The sequence below is a fragment of the Microtus oregoni genome, unplaced genomic scaffold, assembly GCF_018167655.1.
Source record: "Microtus oregoni isolate MIOR12 unplaced genomic scaffold, Mior012 000010F_ref0000083, whole genome shotgun sequence".
Taxonomy (NCBI): Eukaryota; Metazoa; Chordata; class Mammalia; order Rodentia; family Cricetidae; genus Microtus; species Microtus oregoni.
The window spans coordinates 43,532,485-43,548,815 of record NW_024543069.1 but is presented as its reverse complement, the minus strand read 5'-3'; the positions used below and the strand labels follow the sequence as shown (position 1 = coordinate 43,548,815).

Below are 16,331 nucleotides of genomic sequence, written 5' to 3'. Positions count from 1 at the left end.
CCTCAGGCAAAGATTCTGACTAGAACTAGCGGGTGGCTGCGAAGGACCGCTAGCGATCCGTAGGGAGACTCGGGCCACTCCGCAGAGAGCTGAGGTGGGAGGGAGACAGCGACTCGCTGGCCTCACGTGACCTTAGGGGCCCCCTGGGTAGCTCGGAGCCCGCCCCTCGGCTCGGGCGAGGGGAAGGGGAGGCGCATGCGCACGCCGTGGTAGTGATGGAGGAGAGAAGATGGCGGAAGCGGAGTGAGTGACTTGCTGGTGACTGATGTCGTAACCGGGGGGCGAGGGAGGGCAGCGACACGTCCCCCCGAGGGAGCTCTCAGGGCCCTGAAGCTGACAGTGCAGGGCTGAGGAGAAGCGAGAGTCCCGGCGTGGTGGGGGAGCCGGGGCGGGGGGGGGGGCGAGGAGGAGGGTGGCAGGTCGGGTCAGCCTCCCTTCGGGAGTGCGTGTGGCGCGGTCCGGCCCCGCCGCCGCGGGGCCCTACCCGTGCGGCCACCCTGGGGGCCCGGGCCTGCGAGGTCTCCCTGGACGCGAGCTCTGGGGCGCTCTTCCTGGGCTGTCACCCTGGCCGCGGGCCCCGCCGAGGTGTGTCGGGTTGGGGCCTCCGCCAGGCCTCCGCGCTGGCTCCTGCGGCCCGAAGCTGTTCGTCCGTCCGCCCGTGCGGCGGGACCGCGGAGCCGGGGGACGGCGGGGGACCGCGGGGGACCGCGGGGAGGCGTCCGGGCGGGCAGCAGCGGCGGCCGAGGCACCGGGCCTTTCCTGGCTGGCCCCTCCGGGCTCGGGCTGCAGCGGCGTGCCTCCTCCCTGGAGGGCCGCATTCTTGGGTGGCGCTGTGATGGTATGCTGGGTTAGCGACTCGAAACTTCAGTGGTTCCCGGGTAGGCCTCTGTGGGGGCATAGCCGAACGGTGCTGCTATTTCCACGCCAAGCCCATGCACTTAACCGAAAGTGTTCTTTTGTACCAGGCCTCGAAACGTAATGCGATGATTTTTGGTCAGTTGCACTCACCAATGTTTAGAATTAATGTCTAGGTTCTCTGTGACTATTTAACTACTTGCCATCGCGTTTGGGCTTGAGAACACAGCTGAGCAGAATATGACTTTGAAAGACCAGGGTCTGGGCTGGGATTTTGATGTCGTTGGTACATGGTGCAAACGTGTCATGACAGAGGGTAGTTGGAGTAAGATTTTACCTTACTGCTGATTGCGCGTCATATTGAACAGGTGCCGGATGATACTGTGGTTTGCTGATTAGAAGGCAATTAAAAAAAATAGCGAAGTATAAAAGTGTATGGTTCAACTTACAATAAAAGAAGTAGTGAGAAATCACGCCTCCCCGTTTTCCCCTCCCTTCTGTAAAGTGGATGTTAATTCAGGGGTGGTGGGCTGGAGAATGAGTCTCACTGAGGCCAGCCTGGGCTACATAGTGATCCGCTGCTTTGTTTTAGAAAGACAAGCAATGTCCTTGTTACATTCTTGTCAACGATGGGAATGTCACTTGGTTTAAATTTTATTTCTCAGGAGAAAAAGATAAGGAAAGGGGAAACTAGTAAAACCTCCCGTGGGGCTCTGACCCTGCTGTGACAGCTGGTGGGTTTCAGTTTGGAACAACATGGAAGCCTTTGGGATTGACCTTAGAGGTTCGAGATTATTAAAACATTTAGTTAGGTGAAACTTTGCACCATAGCATAAATGACATAAGATTGTAATACTGGGGGGGGGGAAAGATTATAAAGTTTGCTACAAAAATGTATTTTACTAGCTGTATATAGGAAAGTGAGTCAGTTGTATTCTACCACCGCTCCAAATTTTAAATTCTCCATGAAAAAAGATTTTTGTAAGGGTGTAAGAAGTTGAGCTGGGTGGTGGTGGCGCATGCCTTTAATCCCAGCACTCAGGAGGCAGAGGCAGGCGTATCTCTGTGAGTTCGAGGTCAGCCTGGTCTACAAGAGCTAGTTCCAGACAGACTCCAAAGCTACAGAGAAACCCTGTCTCGAAAAACAAAAACAAACAAACAAAAAAGAAGTTGCTTTTATTGACTACTTCATTTCCTTCAGTGGACTAATCTGTTAGTAAGCTAAACTCTGTACTAGAATTAGTAAGGACAATGTTGTAGACTAATAAAAAAAGCTACTGAGAGCTGTAAAAAAATTAACTTGAAATGTTTATATGTATGGGTATTTTGCCTGCATATATGTCTCTGCATTACTCCATGGTTTGTGGCTGGCTCCTCAGAGGCCAGCAGAAGGCATCTGATCCAGGGACTCAGGTTCGGAGGGTTATGAGCCTCTGTGTGGGTGCTGAGCATCAACCCAGGCAGGCTCTTTGCAAGGACAACTGGTGGTCTTAACCATTGTACCATCTCTTCAGCCCCACTAACTTTTTAATTTTTATTCTTTAATTAATTAGTTTTCTTTTTAAGAGTCAGGATCTTGTGTAGCCCAGGTTGGCCATATTTAGCTGAGGATGACCTTCCCTAAATGCTAGAATTACATGTGTGTGTGCCACCACACCAGGTTTCCTGAGACTTTTTAAATAACCTATGGCACCTACAGTTAAACTAGTGATTTTAAGTCCTGAGGAATCTTCTCTAAAGTATAGCTAAGAATGACTTTGAGGGATGGAGAGATGGTCAGCAGTTAGCATAGGACCCGAGTTCAATTCTCGCACCCACATTGTGGCTTAGAACTGTTCATAACTCCCATGTACAGGAGCACACAGACACATATCTTCCCTGTAGACATCCAAGAAGGCATAAATAAGCAGAGAACTCTGATATTGCTTGGTTTCAAATCTATCAAATCTGCCCCCCCCCCCTTTTGAGGCAGAGTCTCTCTGTGTTCTGTGTAGCCCTGGCTGTCCTGGAACTCTGTTTGATGATAAGGATGTCCACGAACTCGCAGAGATCTGCCTGCCTCTGTGCCTCCTGAGATCTGGGATTAAAGGTGTGCACCACCACCTCTGGGCTTCAAATCTATCCTTTTTATTGAAAATGTTTTCATACAATATATTTTGATTATGTTTTTTCCCTCTCCAATTTCTCCCAGATTCTCCCTATCTCCCTACCTACCCAGCTCTGTTCTTTTCCTCTCAGTCTTTTTAAACAAACATAAAAACAAAAGCAAAACCCCAGAAACAGCTGGGTGGTAGTGGCGCGTGCCTGATCCCAGCACTAGGGAGGCAGAGGCAGGTAGATCTCTGAATTTGAGGACAGCCAGGGCTACTCAGAGAAACCTTGTCTTTGGGAATGGGAAGAAAAAAGAAACCCAGAAATATATCCCCCCCCCCCCACAACGGCCTACAAAAGCGAAAATCAAATAACCAAAAGATCAATTTTAGACAAAAATTGCCAAAACAAAGCAAAATGAAGCAAAAGGTCCATAAAAGTTCATTTTGCATTGGCTGACTTCTGGGCATGGGACCTGCCCTGAAGTGTGCCTTGATAGATATATCCAGTGAGACTTCTTGGGAGAAAATTTATTTTCCCATTGCCAATGGGTGTCAATTGCGGATAGCTTCTTGATTAGGACTGGGACCCTGTGTCTACTCTCTTGTCTCTCAAATTTGTCCTTTTTCAATAATACAAACATGAACTTCAATCTAGCCTTGGTCTCAGTTACTGTTCTGAGTCATTTGAATTCCGTTTAGCAGATATTACTATCAACTATTCTGTGTATGGGAGAAGTATGTTTCCCTTCTATTTGGTGATTGTGTGCTAGCTTTATTGTATTAAGACATTTAGACTCTTAACTAATTGTGTTTGTAGTGAGTATTCATTAAAGTTCATAAAATAGTGCTTTTTACCAGTACTGATCCTTTGTGTTGTCTGCAGATTTAAGGATCACAGTGCAGCTATGGATAGCGAACCAAACTCTGGAACCTCTTCAGTGTCAACGACAGCCAGTAGCACTACCACCACCACTATTACCACTTCCTCCTCTCGAATGCAGCAACCGCAGATCTCTGTCTACAGTGGTTCAGACCGACATGCTGTTCAGGTATTTCAGCTATGTGCGTGGTGAGGTTAAGACTGAAGATGGTGTACTGTTTTGTTCCTAAGTCCGTTGTATGTGTTGATTCATATCTTAAGATAGAATTGCAAAAGTTCAGTCTGGGAATGCAGCTCAGTGGTTGAGTGCTTGCTAATCTGTGTTTGTTCTCTAGTATTGTCAAAAATCAAGTAAAAGAAAAGAAGTAATATTAAGTTTTTAAAAACCAATAAAGGTATTTAATAATTGTACTATTGAGAGGCCTTACATTTATCCATATGAATCTTATTATGTGTGAGGCAGTGAGGGAACCAGTATAGGACCAAACTAGACCCTCCGAGTGTGGGTGACAGTTATATGACTAGGGCAGACTGTGGGACCACTGGCAGTGGACCAGGATTTATTCCTACTGCTTGTACTAGCTTTTTGGAAACCCATTCTCTTTGAATGGATACTTTGTACAGCCTAGATGTGGTGGGAAGGACCTTGGTCCTGCCTCAAAGCAATGTGCTAGACTTTGTTGACTCCCCATGGGAAGCCTTGCCCTCTCTGAGGAGTGGGATGGGGGGTGGGAGGGGAGGGAAGGTGGAAGGAGCAGGAAGAGGGGAAGGAGTAGGAAAAGGATTTGGCATATAAAATGAGAAAAGGTAGTTTTTTAAAAAAATAAAAAAAGATTATGTGTCAGGAAAATTATAATTGAATGTCTTTATGTGCCGCCGTGAGAGTGAAAATATTATGTGTAAGGTGTTTAAGATAGCTGCTTTTCTGACTTATGTAATATTTGAGCCCACCAGTGATTTAGAGAGAACGTCTCACCTCCAGGCGGTGTAAGAGCTCTAAGCAGGACGGCTCTACAGCCTCTTGGTAGAGAGGGAAGAGAATATTTTTGAAAGACTTTTATGCAGTCACTTAATTGAGAAAGTAAAATTGACTTAGTTGAACTTTATACCAGTAGAGACAATAAAGTATTGTTTTAAAAAAGACATGAGTGTTGCAGTCTGATGGGTTCTTTGTTTGAACTCTGTTTTCATTTTTCTTAATATCTGTGTGTCCTTGGGCAAAAGGCGTGATTGTCTCCCTGAGCCCCAGGAAACAGTAAGATGAGGATAACACTGTGCTTTTATCAGTTACTGTGAGAATTAAATGAAGCATCTAGAACTGTGTGGGGGACATACAGTTTCTAATAAATGATAGTAGTGTCTGTCTGTTGAACAACTTTTTGTGCCAAGCATTTAATGAATGCTTTCCTTATGTGGATTATTTTGTTTAATCCTCAGCAGACCTCTGTGCAGTAGGCATTTTACAAATGGGAATACCAGAGTTTCAAATAGACTAAATAATTACAAATTCACATTGCTGGTAGGTTTTCTGACTTCAGCTTCTGCTTCCATGTACTTGCCTTCATTTTATAGGATCCTCAGTTGCGTTCTTTAAAGTTGTGTGGCTTTTTTTTTTTTTTTTTTTTTGTACTGGGAATCAAAATGTTCTTTAATAGTTGCTTTCTTCACTGTTTATCCTACACTCCTCCCTGTGCACTGTCCTTCATGGTAGATAGAGGACAGTTTTAGACCTAGTCAACACAGCAGAAATTCAAACTTGAATGCACAGTATGCTTTTAATACCTTCTGTTTTCTCTGTGTGAGTGATATGTGGAAGGATATTATATTGAAGAACATACAGATGGTATGATATTTGACTATGCTGTTTTTTCATTTTTCACTTAAACTGGATAAATTCATGAATGAAATGTTACTGAGCAGGCACTGATAGGTCTCTCAGGAAGCTCAGACTCTAGTTATTACAGACCACTGAGTTACCTCATCTACGATGTCTTCAAAGCCATGTTCATTGACCCAATTAATTATCTTCTGTTTTCGTCGTGTGGATTCTCTTCACCCTGGTTCCGTAGAGAAACAGTAAGAATGGTGTGCTGTGCTGTAACTTGCAGTTTCAGTGCTGGGTGTCTGTGGTGCGTAGACTGCTCACACCGGCGGTGCTGAGAGAACCGGCATCAGGCTGCCTGTTCACTTGTTACTCAGTGTGAGTTTGTAGAAATTTGTTATGGAATTAGAAGATCATATGTGGATTTATATGACCAAAGAGAAATACTGTAGGTCTGGGTCATTTAGTGTTTTGTCCATGGTCTTTGGCTATGAGTACTCAGCTAGGAATCTAAGAAGACTTCGTAACAGGAACGGTGTGTAGTTTGAGAGAGGTAGGAACACAAGTGAACAGTAACTCATGGAAATCTGAGTAAAGGACTTCATAGCTTTATGTTAGCTCTCCTGACTTCCTGTGGGTTATAGTACCTTTGCTCCATGGGTGCTGTGAAACCCTGCTGTAGTGCTGAGATTGGAGCTCTGCTGGTCCAGAGTCACAGTGCGTGTGATGAGGCAGTATGACTTACCTTTTGAACAGATGGGAGGAGGCTTTTCTATTGACTTTTTAGAATGATTGGCCTCTGTGAGGGCTCAGATTTTATATCTATTAATAATCACTGTAATTAATGATTTTTATAAGTTTATTTTTAACAAAATTACTCAATGTTATTAAAAAGATTGGATTTATTTATGTGTTTTGACTGCATGTGTGTATGTCCACCAAGTGCATGAAGTGCCCATGAAGGCCAGAAGAGGGTGTCCCGTTCTCTAGAACTGGAGCTGTGGATGGTTGAGAGCCACCACATGGGTGCTGGGAGCTGAGTCTGGGCCCTTTGGAAGAGCTAGTGTTCTTGACAGTTGAGCCATCGCTCCAGCCCTATATATATGTTTTTAATGTGTGTGTTTGCCTGCGTGTATATATGTGAACCACGTGTGTGCCACTTTTCCACCCAAAGATGGTGTCAGGTGCTCTGGAACTGCAGTTATAAGCAGTTGTGAACGACCACATGGTGTTGGGAGCCATACTTAGGTCCTTCACTGAGCCAGGTCCCCAGCTCCAGTAGTTGTTAAAATATTCTTCTGCCAGAGTCCCAGGAGCTGGTGAGATGGCTCAGCAGATAAAGGCATTTGTATTTGAGCCCAGCAGCCTGAGTTTGATTCCTAGAGTCCACATGGTGGAAGGAGAGAACCAGCTTCTGCAAGTTTCCTCTGACCTCACACACACATGCCATGGTACATCAGTACACAAATAAAGAAATACAGTTTTAAAACAAAGATTAAGACTAGTCCTATGTGGAAACAAAACATCAGGTATTTTTTAAAAATTAAAAAATTATTGAGTCTTTTTATACTTGTTTAATTTTATACAATATTTAATATAATTGAAGGACTTTCAAACACGTGTAGAAAAGTTCAAACCAGACACTAATTTTATCATATTTACTTGTTATTTACTTGAGTATTTTAAGACCAAATGGTATCCTACTCAGTGATTTTCTTCACCTTGAAATATATTGGTACTTTGTATCATATAGCTCTGTATCTGCACTGTATAATAGAGAAGTCACTAGGCATACCTGTAGTAATTTATATTAAAACTAAAATTCAAGTTCAGTTGAAAGTTAAACCTTCTTCTTTGTTCCAGCCATTTTTATGTACTTGCTGGACGTGTAGCTGGTGGTCATTGCATTTGTCTGTACTGTTGGTAATGACTGCATGGTGAAAGTACCCTTTTTACATATGCCCTGAAACCTACCAAGTTGTATTCAGAAAACCTTTAAAACTTAAATTCTTACTACTAGTGTAGGAAGGGTTATTTTTGTAGTCAGTAGTAATATTCTTTTGGATCTTTGTCCATCCTATAGGTATAACTTAACATATCCCTTTAATTAGTAATTTTTTTGACTACTAATGAGATTTTAAGATTTCATGTATTTTTGCCATTCTACTTTAAGTGAATGATCTGGGTAATTTAACCTAGTGATATGTAACAATAGGTAAATGTCTCAATAAGCTTAATGAGTATTAAAATAGTAAAAACTTGAACTGCACTTTTTATCCTGAAGTTTATGGTTAAGCTGATGGTTGATGTGACGTTTCAATGGTGGAGCCTAGGCTCAGCATGCATAAAACCTCAAAACCAAAGGGGGAAAAGACAGAGATTGAGATGCTGGTTTGACATAGGGTCCTTACCTTATCACAGGTAATTCAACAGGCATTGCATCGCCCCCCCAGCTCGGCTGCTCAGTACCTCCAGCAGATGTACGCGGCTCAGCAACAGCACTTGATGCTGCACACGGCTGCTCTTCAGCAGCAGCATCTCAGCAGCTCCCAGCTCCAGAGCCTCGCTGCTGTCCAGGTGAGAACACAGCGGGCAGTGTGTCAGAGAGTCACAGCTGGAAGTACATAGGCAGGTGTCCTGTCAGCGTTCTTCACGTCTGTGATTGTTTCCCTAGAGGGGAGGAGAATGGATAGATTTTGTATGTTGTCTTGTTGTTCTTATCCAAGTTAGATAAATGTTCTGTATATGGTGTACTTTTGTCTCTGAAATTTTAGGGACAACATTGAATACTTAACGTTACATGAATTACATTTTTTTTTAAATCCAAAAGTAAGCTAGTTTTTTTTTGTGTGTGTCTGTAGTTTATATTCATTAAAGAATATCAAGTGGAATAAAAGTACAAGAGGAAAATGAAATCAGTCCTATCAGTAACTTAATTTTATCATTAAATGTTTGTGTCTTAAAAACATTTTCGCAATTTAAACTTTTTGTGAGATTTAGTTGTTAATCTTAAATCTCAACAAAAAATAATCTTAATTTGCAGAACCTGAAAAAAGATGTTTTTCTGATCGTAGGTATTTTGCTTCTTTTCAATAGTGTACTTTTGATTTTTTTTTCTTTTTTCAAAGACAGTGTCTTCTTACTTATGTAGCCCAGGCTGGCCTCATTCTCATGGAAATCCACTTGCTTCTGCCTCCCAAATGCCGATATTAGAGATGTGTACCACTATGCTAGGCTTCTACAGTAGATTTTTTTTGTTATTGTTTTGTTTTATCTTTTTGAGACATGGTTTCTCTGTGTAGCCCTGGCTGTCCTGGAACTCACTCTAGACCAGTCTGACCTCAAACTCACAGAAATCCATCTGCCTGCCTCTGCCTCCAGAGTGCTGGGATTAAAGGCGTGCACCACCATCAACTGGCTTCAGTAGTAGAATTTAGAATACTGTTTTGAATAATACTTATGTATATGATTTAAGAAAATTGAAACCCATTGACTTGCTATAGCTTGAGTTTCTTTTTCTTTCCTTTTCTTTTTTTTTGAGGCAGGGTTTCTCTGTGTAGCCCTGGCTGGCCTGGAACTAGGGGATCTGCCTGCTTCTTCCTCCCGAGTGCTGGGAATGAAGGCGTGCATCACAACTACCTGTTTTTATTTCCTTTTTAAATAAATTATTAGCGGTTTTGGTTTGTTTGAGATCCCTATGAGTGTGTGATTATATGTATTTAAATGTGCTCATGTGGAAGCCAGAGCAGGGTGCCAGGTGTCTTTAGTTTTCTTTCTATAGATCTCCTATCTGTTTGCCTTGAAACAGGTCTCAGGAACCAGAAGGAGTGTAAAGCCATGTCTGGCTTTTTATGTGAATGCTAGGGATTCAAACTCAGTGTCCTGGGGCTTACAGAGCAAGTGTTCTTACCCTCAGAGCCATCTCTGCAACTCTTAGTTTCTTTTTCATGATGGAGTAGGAACTCAACTTCTTTTTTTTTTTTTTTGGTTTTTCGAGACAGGGTTTCTCTGTAGCTTTGGTGCCTGTCCCGGAACTAGCTCTTGTAGACCAGACTGGCCTCGAACTCCCAGAGATCCGCCTGCCTCTGCCTCCCAAGTGCTGGGATTAAAGGCGTGCGCCACCACCGCCCGGCCAACTTCTTTTTTTTTTTTAAATTTATTAACTTTATTTTATGTGCATTGGTACAAAAGTGTTGGACCCCCAGAACTGGAGTTACAGACAGTTGTGAGCTGCCATGTGGGTGCTGGGAATTGAACCTGCGTCCTTTGGAAGAGTGGCCAGAGCTCCTAACCCCTAAGCTGTCTCTCTAGCCCCGGAACTCAACTTTTAAAGATAACATAGAATGAAATTGATGATGAGTGTTCTTACAGTCTGGAGAATGATCTACTATAGTCTTATTTTTTTGTTTTGTTTTGGTTTTTGAGACAGGGTTTCTCTGTGTAGCATTGGCTGTCCTGGTGAATTTACTCTGTAGACCAGGCTGGCCCCAAACCCAGAGCTTCACCTGCCTCTGCCTCCCGACTGCTGGGATTAAAGGTGTGCCCTACCACCACCTGGCTTATTTTATGTTTTGAATGAATGAGTTTGTTAAGTAGATAGTAAGCGAAAGTAAAGTATAGATAAATAGGTAGAAATAAAAACATCAAATTAGGTGCTCAAAATAGCCAGCAAAGCAAGCCCCACTGAGGCTGTCAGTTGGAGTTCCTAATGGAACGCCCTGGGTTAAGAAGAGTATCCCGTCAGGTAAGACTGCCAAGTACCAACACAAATAACAGAGCAGAAAAGTAATATCAGATCAGGGATTTGCAAAACCAGCAAAAACCCATCCAACTAGCTGAAGTTCCCAGTGGACATGGCCAGTTGGAGCAGAGTATCCTGTTGGGTGAGGCTTCCAAGTAAAAGAATGCATAGTAATGTATAAAGATAGCGTCATCAAATTGGTACTTACAGACTCCAACAAAAAACAGCAAAGAAAGAGTCATCTAGAGTTTTCTCTGTGTGTTTGAGCTCCACCTACACCCTTTCCCCTATGACCAAACTTCCAGCTTTTCTTTCCCTTTTATTTTAATATTTACATATTTAAGTATTTTATTATTTATTTATTTTTAAAATATTTATTTATTTACTTATTATGTATACAGTGTTCTGTCTGTGTGTATGCCTGCAGGCCAGAAGAGGGCACCAGACCTCATTACAGATGGTTGTGAGCCACCATGTGGTTGCCGGGAATTGAATTCAGGTCCTTTGGAAGAGCAAGCAATGCTCTTTACCCTGAGCCATCTCTCCAGCCCCCTGTATTATTTATTTATGTATATGTGTGTGTTTGTATGCTCACCTGTATGCTAGAGCCTGTGGAGGCCAGAAGGGGGCATTGGATTCCCTGGAGCTGCAGGTGACAAGCAGTTGTGAGCCACTGTCCATGAAGCTAGGAATCCAACCCTGCTCCATCTGCAAGAGTAGCTCTCTTAACTATTGAGCCATCTTTCCAGCCCCAGTTTGAGCACTTTTATTTCATGGAATAGACAATAATAATATCTGATGGGAATGGTTTATGTTTTCTTCTCTTGGGCTATTTTGCTTCTTTCTTCCCTTCTATCACAGAGTTTGTGAGGTCCAGCTCTTTTCCAGGCAAGGAGTCTCAGTAGACACTTGACATAATGAAACATGCTTGGGGCTGATGTTTGTAGGGGGCAATCCTACTTCTAGTACTAACTGCTCAGTGAGCTCAGACAACATATGACAATTTACCAACATAGTATACATTATGAGAGTGCAGCTAATAAAGCATGATTAGGGTCTTTGAGATGGCTTAGAGGGTAAAGGCACCTGCTGCTATGCTTGGCAACAGATAGATGTGATGAACTGAGTTTGGTTCCTTGGACCCACATGGTAGAAGTTGTGTTCTGTGAAGCACATGTATGCAGTAACATAAAACCAATCCATACAGAAATGTAGAAGTAAGACCAGTCAGTGTGGCATTTGTTTTCACCTTTGTTTTTTTCTTTTAAGAAAAATGACCAGGGTCAAGCCATGTTGAACATAAAATGATTTGTTTCATAGATACACTTGAGAATTTTTACTGTAGTTTTGTATTATTGTGACTCAAGGAAGAGTTTGTTCCCTCCTCCCCCCAGGAAGTTTTTAGCTTTATGTTTTTACAGACATATTACAATAGTTTTCTTATTCTAGGCAAGCTTGTCCAGTGGAAGGCCAGCTACATCCCCGACAGGAAGTGTCACACAGCAGTCAAGTATGTCCCAGACATCTGTAAGTATCCTAAAATTTCTCCTAGATTTAAAAATTTTAATTATTGTTTTGCAAAAGTAAACTTATTAGTCATGAGGCTGTTGTTTAATTAACGAGTGCCTGGAAATGGGAGTAATAGGTTGGAGATAGAACTTTTGAAAATCTGAGGTTTTAAAAAAAGGCTTATTTTTCCAGGCAGTTGTGGCATATACCTGTAAACCCAAAGCTCTGGAGGCAGAGGCAGGTGGATCTATGTGAATTCACAAGGCCAGGCTGACCTACAGAGTGAATTCCAGGACAGCCAGGGCTACACAGAGAAACCCTGTCTCAAACAACAACAAGCATTTTTTTCTATGACTTTATGTGTGAGGTACTTAGAGAAACTGTGATTCCAAGTGAATAAAAAATTTGTTTTTTGTTTTTCGAGACAGGGTTCCCCTGTGTAACAGTCTTAGCTGTCTTTGAACTAGCTCTTGTAGATCAGGCTGGCCTCGAACTCACAGAGATTTACCTGTCTCTGCTTCCTGAGTGCTGGGATTAAAGGCATGTGCCACTACCTCCTGGCCGTGAATATACTTTTTTTTTTTTAACGCTTAACTTTTTTTATGTTTTCTTTTTTTTATTGATATTTATTGAGCTTTATATTTTTCTCTGCTCCCTTCCCTGCTTCTCCCCTCCTCCCTTAAACCCTTCCCCAAGGTCCCCATGCTCCCAATTTACTTACTAGATCTTGTCTTTTTCTACTTTCTACTTCCCATGTAGATTAGATCTTTGTAAGTCTCTGTTAATATCCTCATTGTTGTCTAAATTCTCTGGAATTGTGGTTTGTAGGCTGGCTTTCTTTGCTTTATGTTTAATAACCACCTATGAGTGAGTACATGTGATAATTGTCTTTCTGTGTCTGAATTACCTCACTCAAAATAATGTTTTCTAGCTCCATCCATTTTCCTGCAAAATTCAAGATGTCATCATTTTTTTCTGCTGTGTAGTACTCCATGTGTAAATGCACCACATTTTCCTTATCCATTCTTTGATCGAGGGGCATTTAGGTTGTTTCCGGGTTCTGGCTACGACAAACAAAGCTGCTATGAACATAGTTGAGCACATGTCCTTGTGGCACGATTGAGCATCCTTTGGATATATACCCAAAAGTGGTATTACTGGGTCTTGAGGAAGGTTGTTTCCTAATTTTCTGAGAAGTCGCCACACTGACATCCAAAGGGGTTGTACCAGCTTGCAATTCCACCAGCAATGCAGAAGTGTTCCCTTTTCCCCACATCCTCTCCAGCATAAGTTGTCATCAGTGTTTTTGATCTTGGCCACGTGAATATACTTTTAAATGTCATAATGATACTTGTCCTAAGATAGATAGCACTGTACCATGGAGTATGCCAAAACTGAATGGCTTGTTGGGTACAAGAAGTATGAAGGGAGAATAGCTGTCTTGTTTGTTTTGTTTATTGTTTTGGTGAGCTAGCCCTCCCACAGGTGATTTGACCAGAAGCATATTACAATGGCTAAGTAGCTTGCAAAACTTGGTTCAACAGTAGAAGAGACAATGTAGTTGGATTTTTCTCTGAATTGTCAGCTCCCAAATAACAACACAGAGACTTATTAATTATGAAAGCTTGACCTTATCTTAGGCTTGTCCCACTAGCTCTTATTGCTTACGTTAACTCATTTTTTAAGTCTTTGTTTTGTTATGTGACTTTTATCTCTCGCCCATTTTGTGTATCTAACTTGTTCTGTAGTGTCTTTAATGCGCCTAGATTCAATTCCTCCTCCCTCTCTCTGCCGGGAAGTACTCCTGTACCTCCTGCCTAGCTATTGGCCATCCAGCTCTTTAATTAAACCAGTCATAGCAATAATGTATCTTTACCCATTGTGCACATATCTCACAACAGAGACAGATGTGGTAACAGAAGTAATAATGAGCAATGAATTATTAGGTGACAGTCTACTCATGCTCTTGGTGATCTCCTTCCCCTCTGACTCCTACAGTCTTTTCTCCCCCTTGTCCATGGGGTTTTCGGGTATAGGCCTCTGCACCTGCTCCCTTCTGCTGCTGGAGAAAGACTCTGATGAAGACTGAACAAGGAGTATAGCAGAATATCATTAGGAATCATTTCATTGCTTCTGTTTTTTTTTTTTTTTAAATCATTTGTGTTTAGTTCTTCCCTAGTAACCAGTCTCTTGTTCCTGGCCATCTAGGCAGTGTGGGGTAGGAGCTCCCTCTTGTGGCATGGACCTCAAGTTAAACCAGACATTGGCTGGCCACTCCCACAAATTCTGAGCACATCTAGCAGGCAGGACAGATTGTTTGTGGAGGGTTTTGTGATGCTGTGATCATATTCCATTTTAATTTTTGAGACAAGGTTTCTAATTAAAACTGAGCTCCCTGCCTGCCTCAGAATGGCTATCCAGCAAGTCCCAGGGATCCTCCTGTCTCTGCCTTCCCAGAGATGAGATTATAGATGTGTGTGTGTTCCACCTTATCAGTTGGTACTGGAACCAACATCCTTGTGCGACAGGCACTTTACTGAATCTCTCCAGCCTGTGTTCAGTACTTTTTAATGCTGATGTGCTGTCAGCCACAGTATTGGGTACCAAAGATACAAGTAAGTAGTCAAAGGCTATTATGGTGGGCATTCTGTTTGACAGGCTGTTTTCTGATGCCTTACTTGTAGTGAGCACATTGGTGATAAACTTGAATCCTTAATATGCCTGAAAATTTCTAATTCATACCTTTTGTAATTATTTTAACAAGGGTGTTGTATTAAAGCACTTTTCAGGAAATTTGAAAATAAGGATGATTGTTTTCAGAATTTTAGTTATTAAGCCTAAAAGTGTAACTTGATCATAGAGTACTTGCCTAGCATGCCAGACTGCAAGGACTGAAAACAGACATCTACTTCATTACAAACAGATATAGAAGTAGCAAGGCTCAGACCTGGGGTAGACAGGGAAAAGGCCAAGGAGCTGTGACACACTGAAAGGACAAAAGTCATCCCCTACTGGCCCTAGCAAGATAGATTATGTGCACCTAACAAAGAATTTCAGATAGCTGCTTTGAGGAAGCTGAAAACTTTAAATACAGAAACCAATTCAGAGATTTCATCAGAGATAGTTAACAGATTAAAATTTAAAACAAAAAAAACAACACAAGTCCTGGAACTGAAAAATACATTGAAGAAGAATGAAAGAAAAAAACGAACCCAACATCAAGAGTAAAACTAACCAAGGAAAACAAGAATCTCTGGACTTCAAAGACAGATAACTTGAAAATGCAGCCTGGGTTATAGCCTGTGATCTCCAGGAACACCTTAGCCCCAGACTGGAACCTTCTGATTGTTGTGGCTGATGCAGCACTAACCCCTGTAGCCCCCACCTCTGCTCCTGAGGTTTGTATGCAATTCAAGTCTTTGCAGGCAACTAAATTTCAGTTCATATCACAGAGTTTATGAATCCTATCTAGGGCAAGGGCAGGTTGAAAGATTTAGTCAGTGGGTACTAGTCTAGAATTAGGGTTTTTAGGGGTCGGAGAGTCTGTCTGGGGCTGGAAAGGGGTAACCCAGGTGATGTAAAGGGTTTCTCCTCTTCAGCAGTGTCTTTTCTTACTGTGCCATGACCGTCTCCTGTGTGTCACACCTGGGGCTCATGAGGGGAGTTTCATGTACAGATACTTCAGGTTGACGTTTCCCTGATAGAATATTGCTGAAGAGCCCTGCTTCACCGTTTTATTCCATCAAATGCTAATGTATGAGATTATATTAGGGGACTATGCAGGGAGTGTGAATTTGGACTTTATACCCACACATGGTAAACCCCTGAAATTTTGAATCTCTAAGATGCCTCCCTCCACTCTTCCAGTATATCAGGACAGGTGTAACAACTTCCTAGCTGCTTCTCAGCATACATGAGTGTAACTTTTCACATATTGATCAGCCTTTCTCAGAATCTTGTTTCAAAATAGAGATTTCACTTCCAGCTTTACCGTATAATAGACCAACGTGGACATTCCATCTTTGTAGGCTTAATAAACCTAGAGGTGCGTTGGTGTCATTTGTTGCTACATGTCTGAGTCTGCATTTGTGACTGACCCTGGACACTGACCTTCCCTGCTCCTACATGTCTGGGTCTGCATTTGTGACTGACCCTGGACACTGACCTTCCCTGCTCCCTGTGCATTTCAACTGCACTTCCTGAATCAGAAGTCTAGTAAGCTATTTCATAATTTTGTTCTCTACTTTGTTCCACAAAAATGATTTAAGGTGAGGTTGAATTATGTTATTCTCTGAAATTGTTTAAGAATGGGTGGTACATGAACAGAAATGACTTGGAAAGACGAGAAAGGATGTATGTATCTCTCTTTTCCCTGTTTCTCCACCTACCTCTTTCCATTTCCCCTTCACAGATCCAAGCAAGTTGACAGTT

The 16,331-nt window shown here is 42.4% G+C and overlaps 1 protein-coding gene across 8 annotated transcripts in view; it reads left to right on the top strand.

Annotated features, from left to right (window-relative positions):
• The first annotated feature begins 216 nt into the window (after positions 1 to 216).
• Positions 217 to 16,331, top strand: part of Phc3 (polyhomeotic homolog 3) — a 75,350-nt gene continuing 59,235 nt past the window's right edge. For 7 of the 8 annotated variants that reach the window (XM_041659323.1, XM_041659321.1, XM_041659322.1 and 4 more), the window contains exons 1-4: positions 217 to 243; positions 3,832 to 3,997; positions 8,072 to 8,227; positions 11,841 to 11,918. In XM_041659323.1, the coding sequence (XP_041515257.1) occupies positions 230 to 243; positions 3,832 to 3,997; positions 8,072 to 8,227; positions 11,841 to 11,918 (414 nt within the window). In that variant the 5' untranslated portion in view covers positions 217 to 229. Of the gene's footprint in view, positions 244 to 736; positions 839 to 3,831; positions 3,998 to 8,071; positions 8,228 to 11,840; positions 11,919 to 16,331 lie in introns of those variants that run through there. The other variant, XM_041659317.1, reaches the window with a different exon arrangement.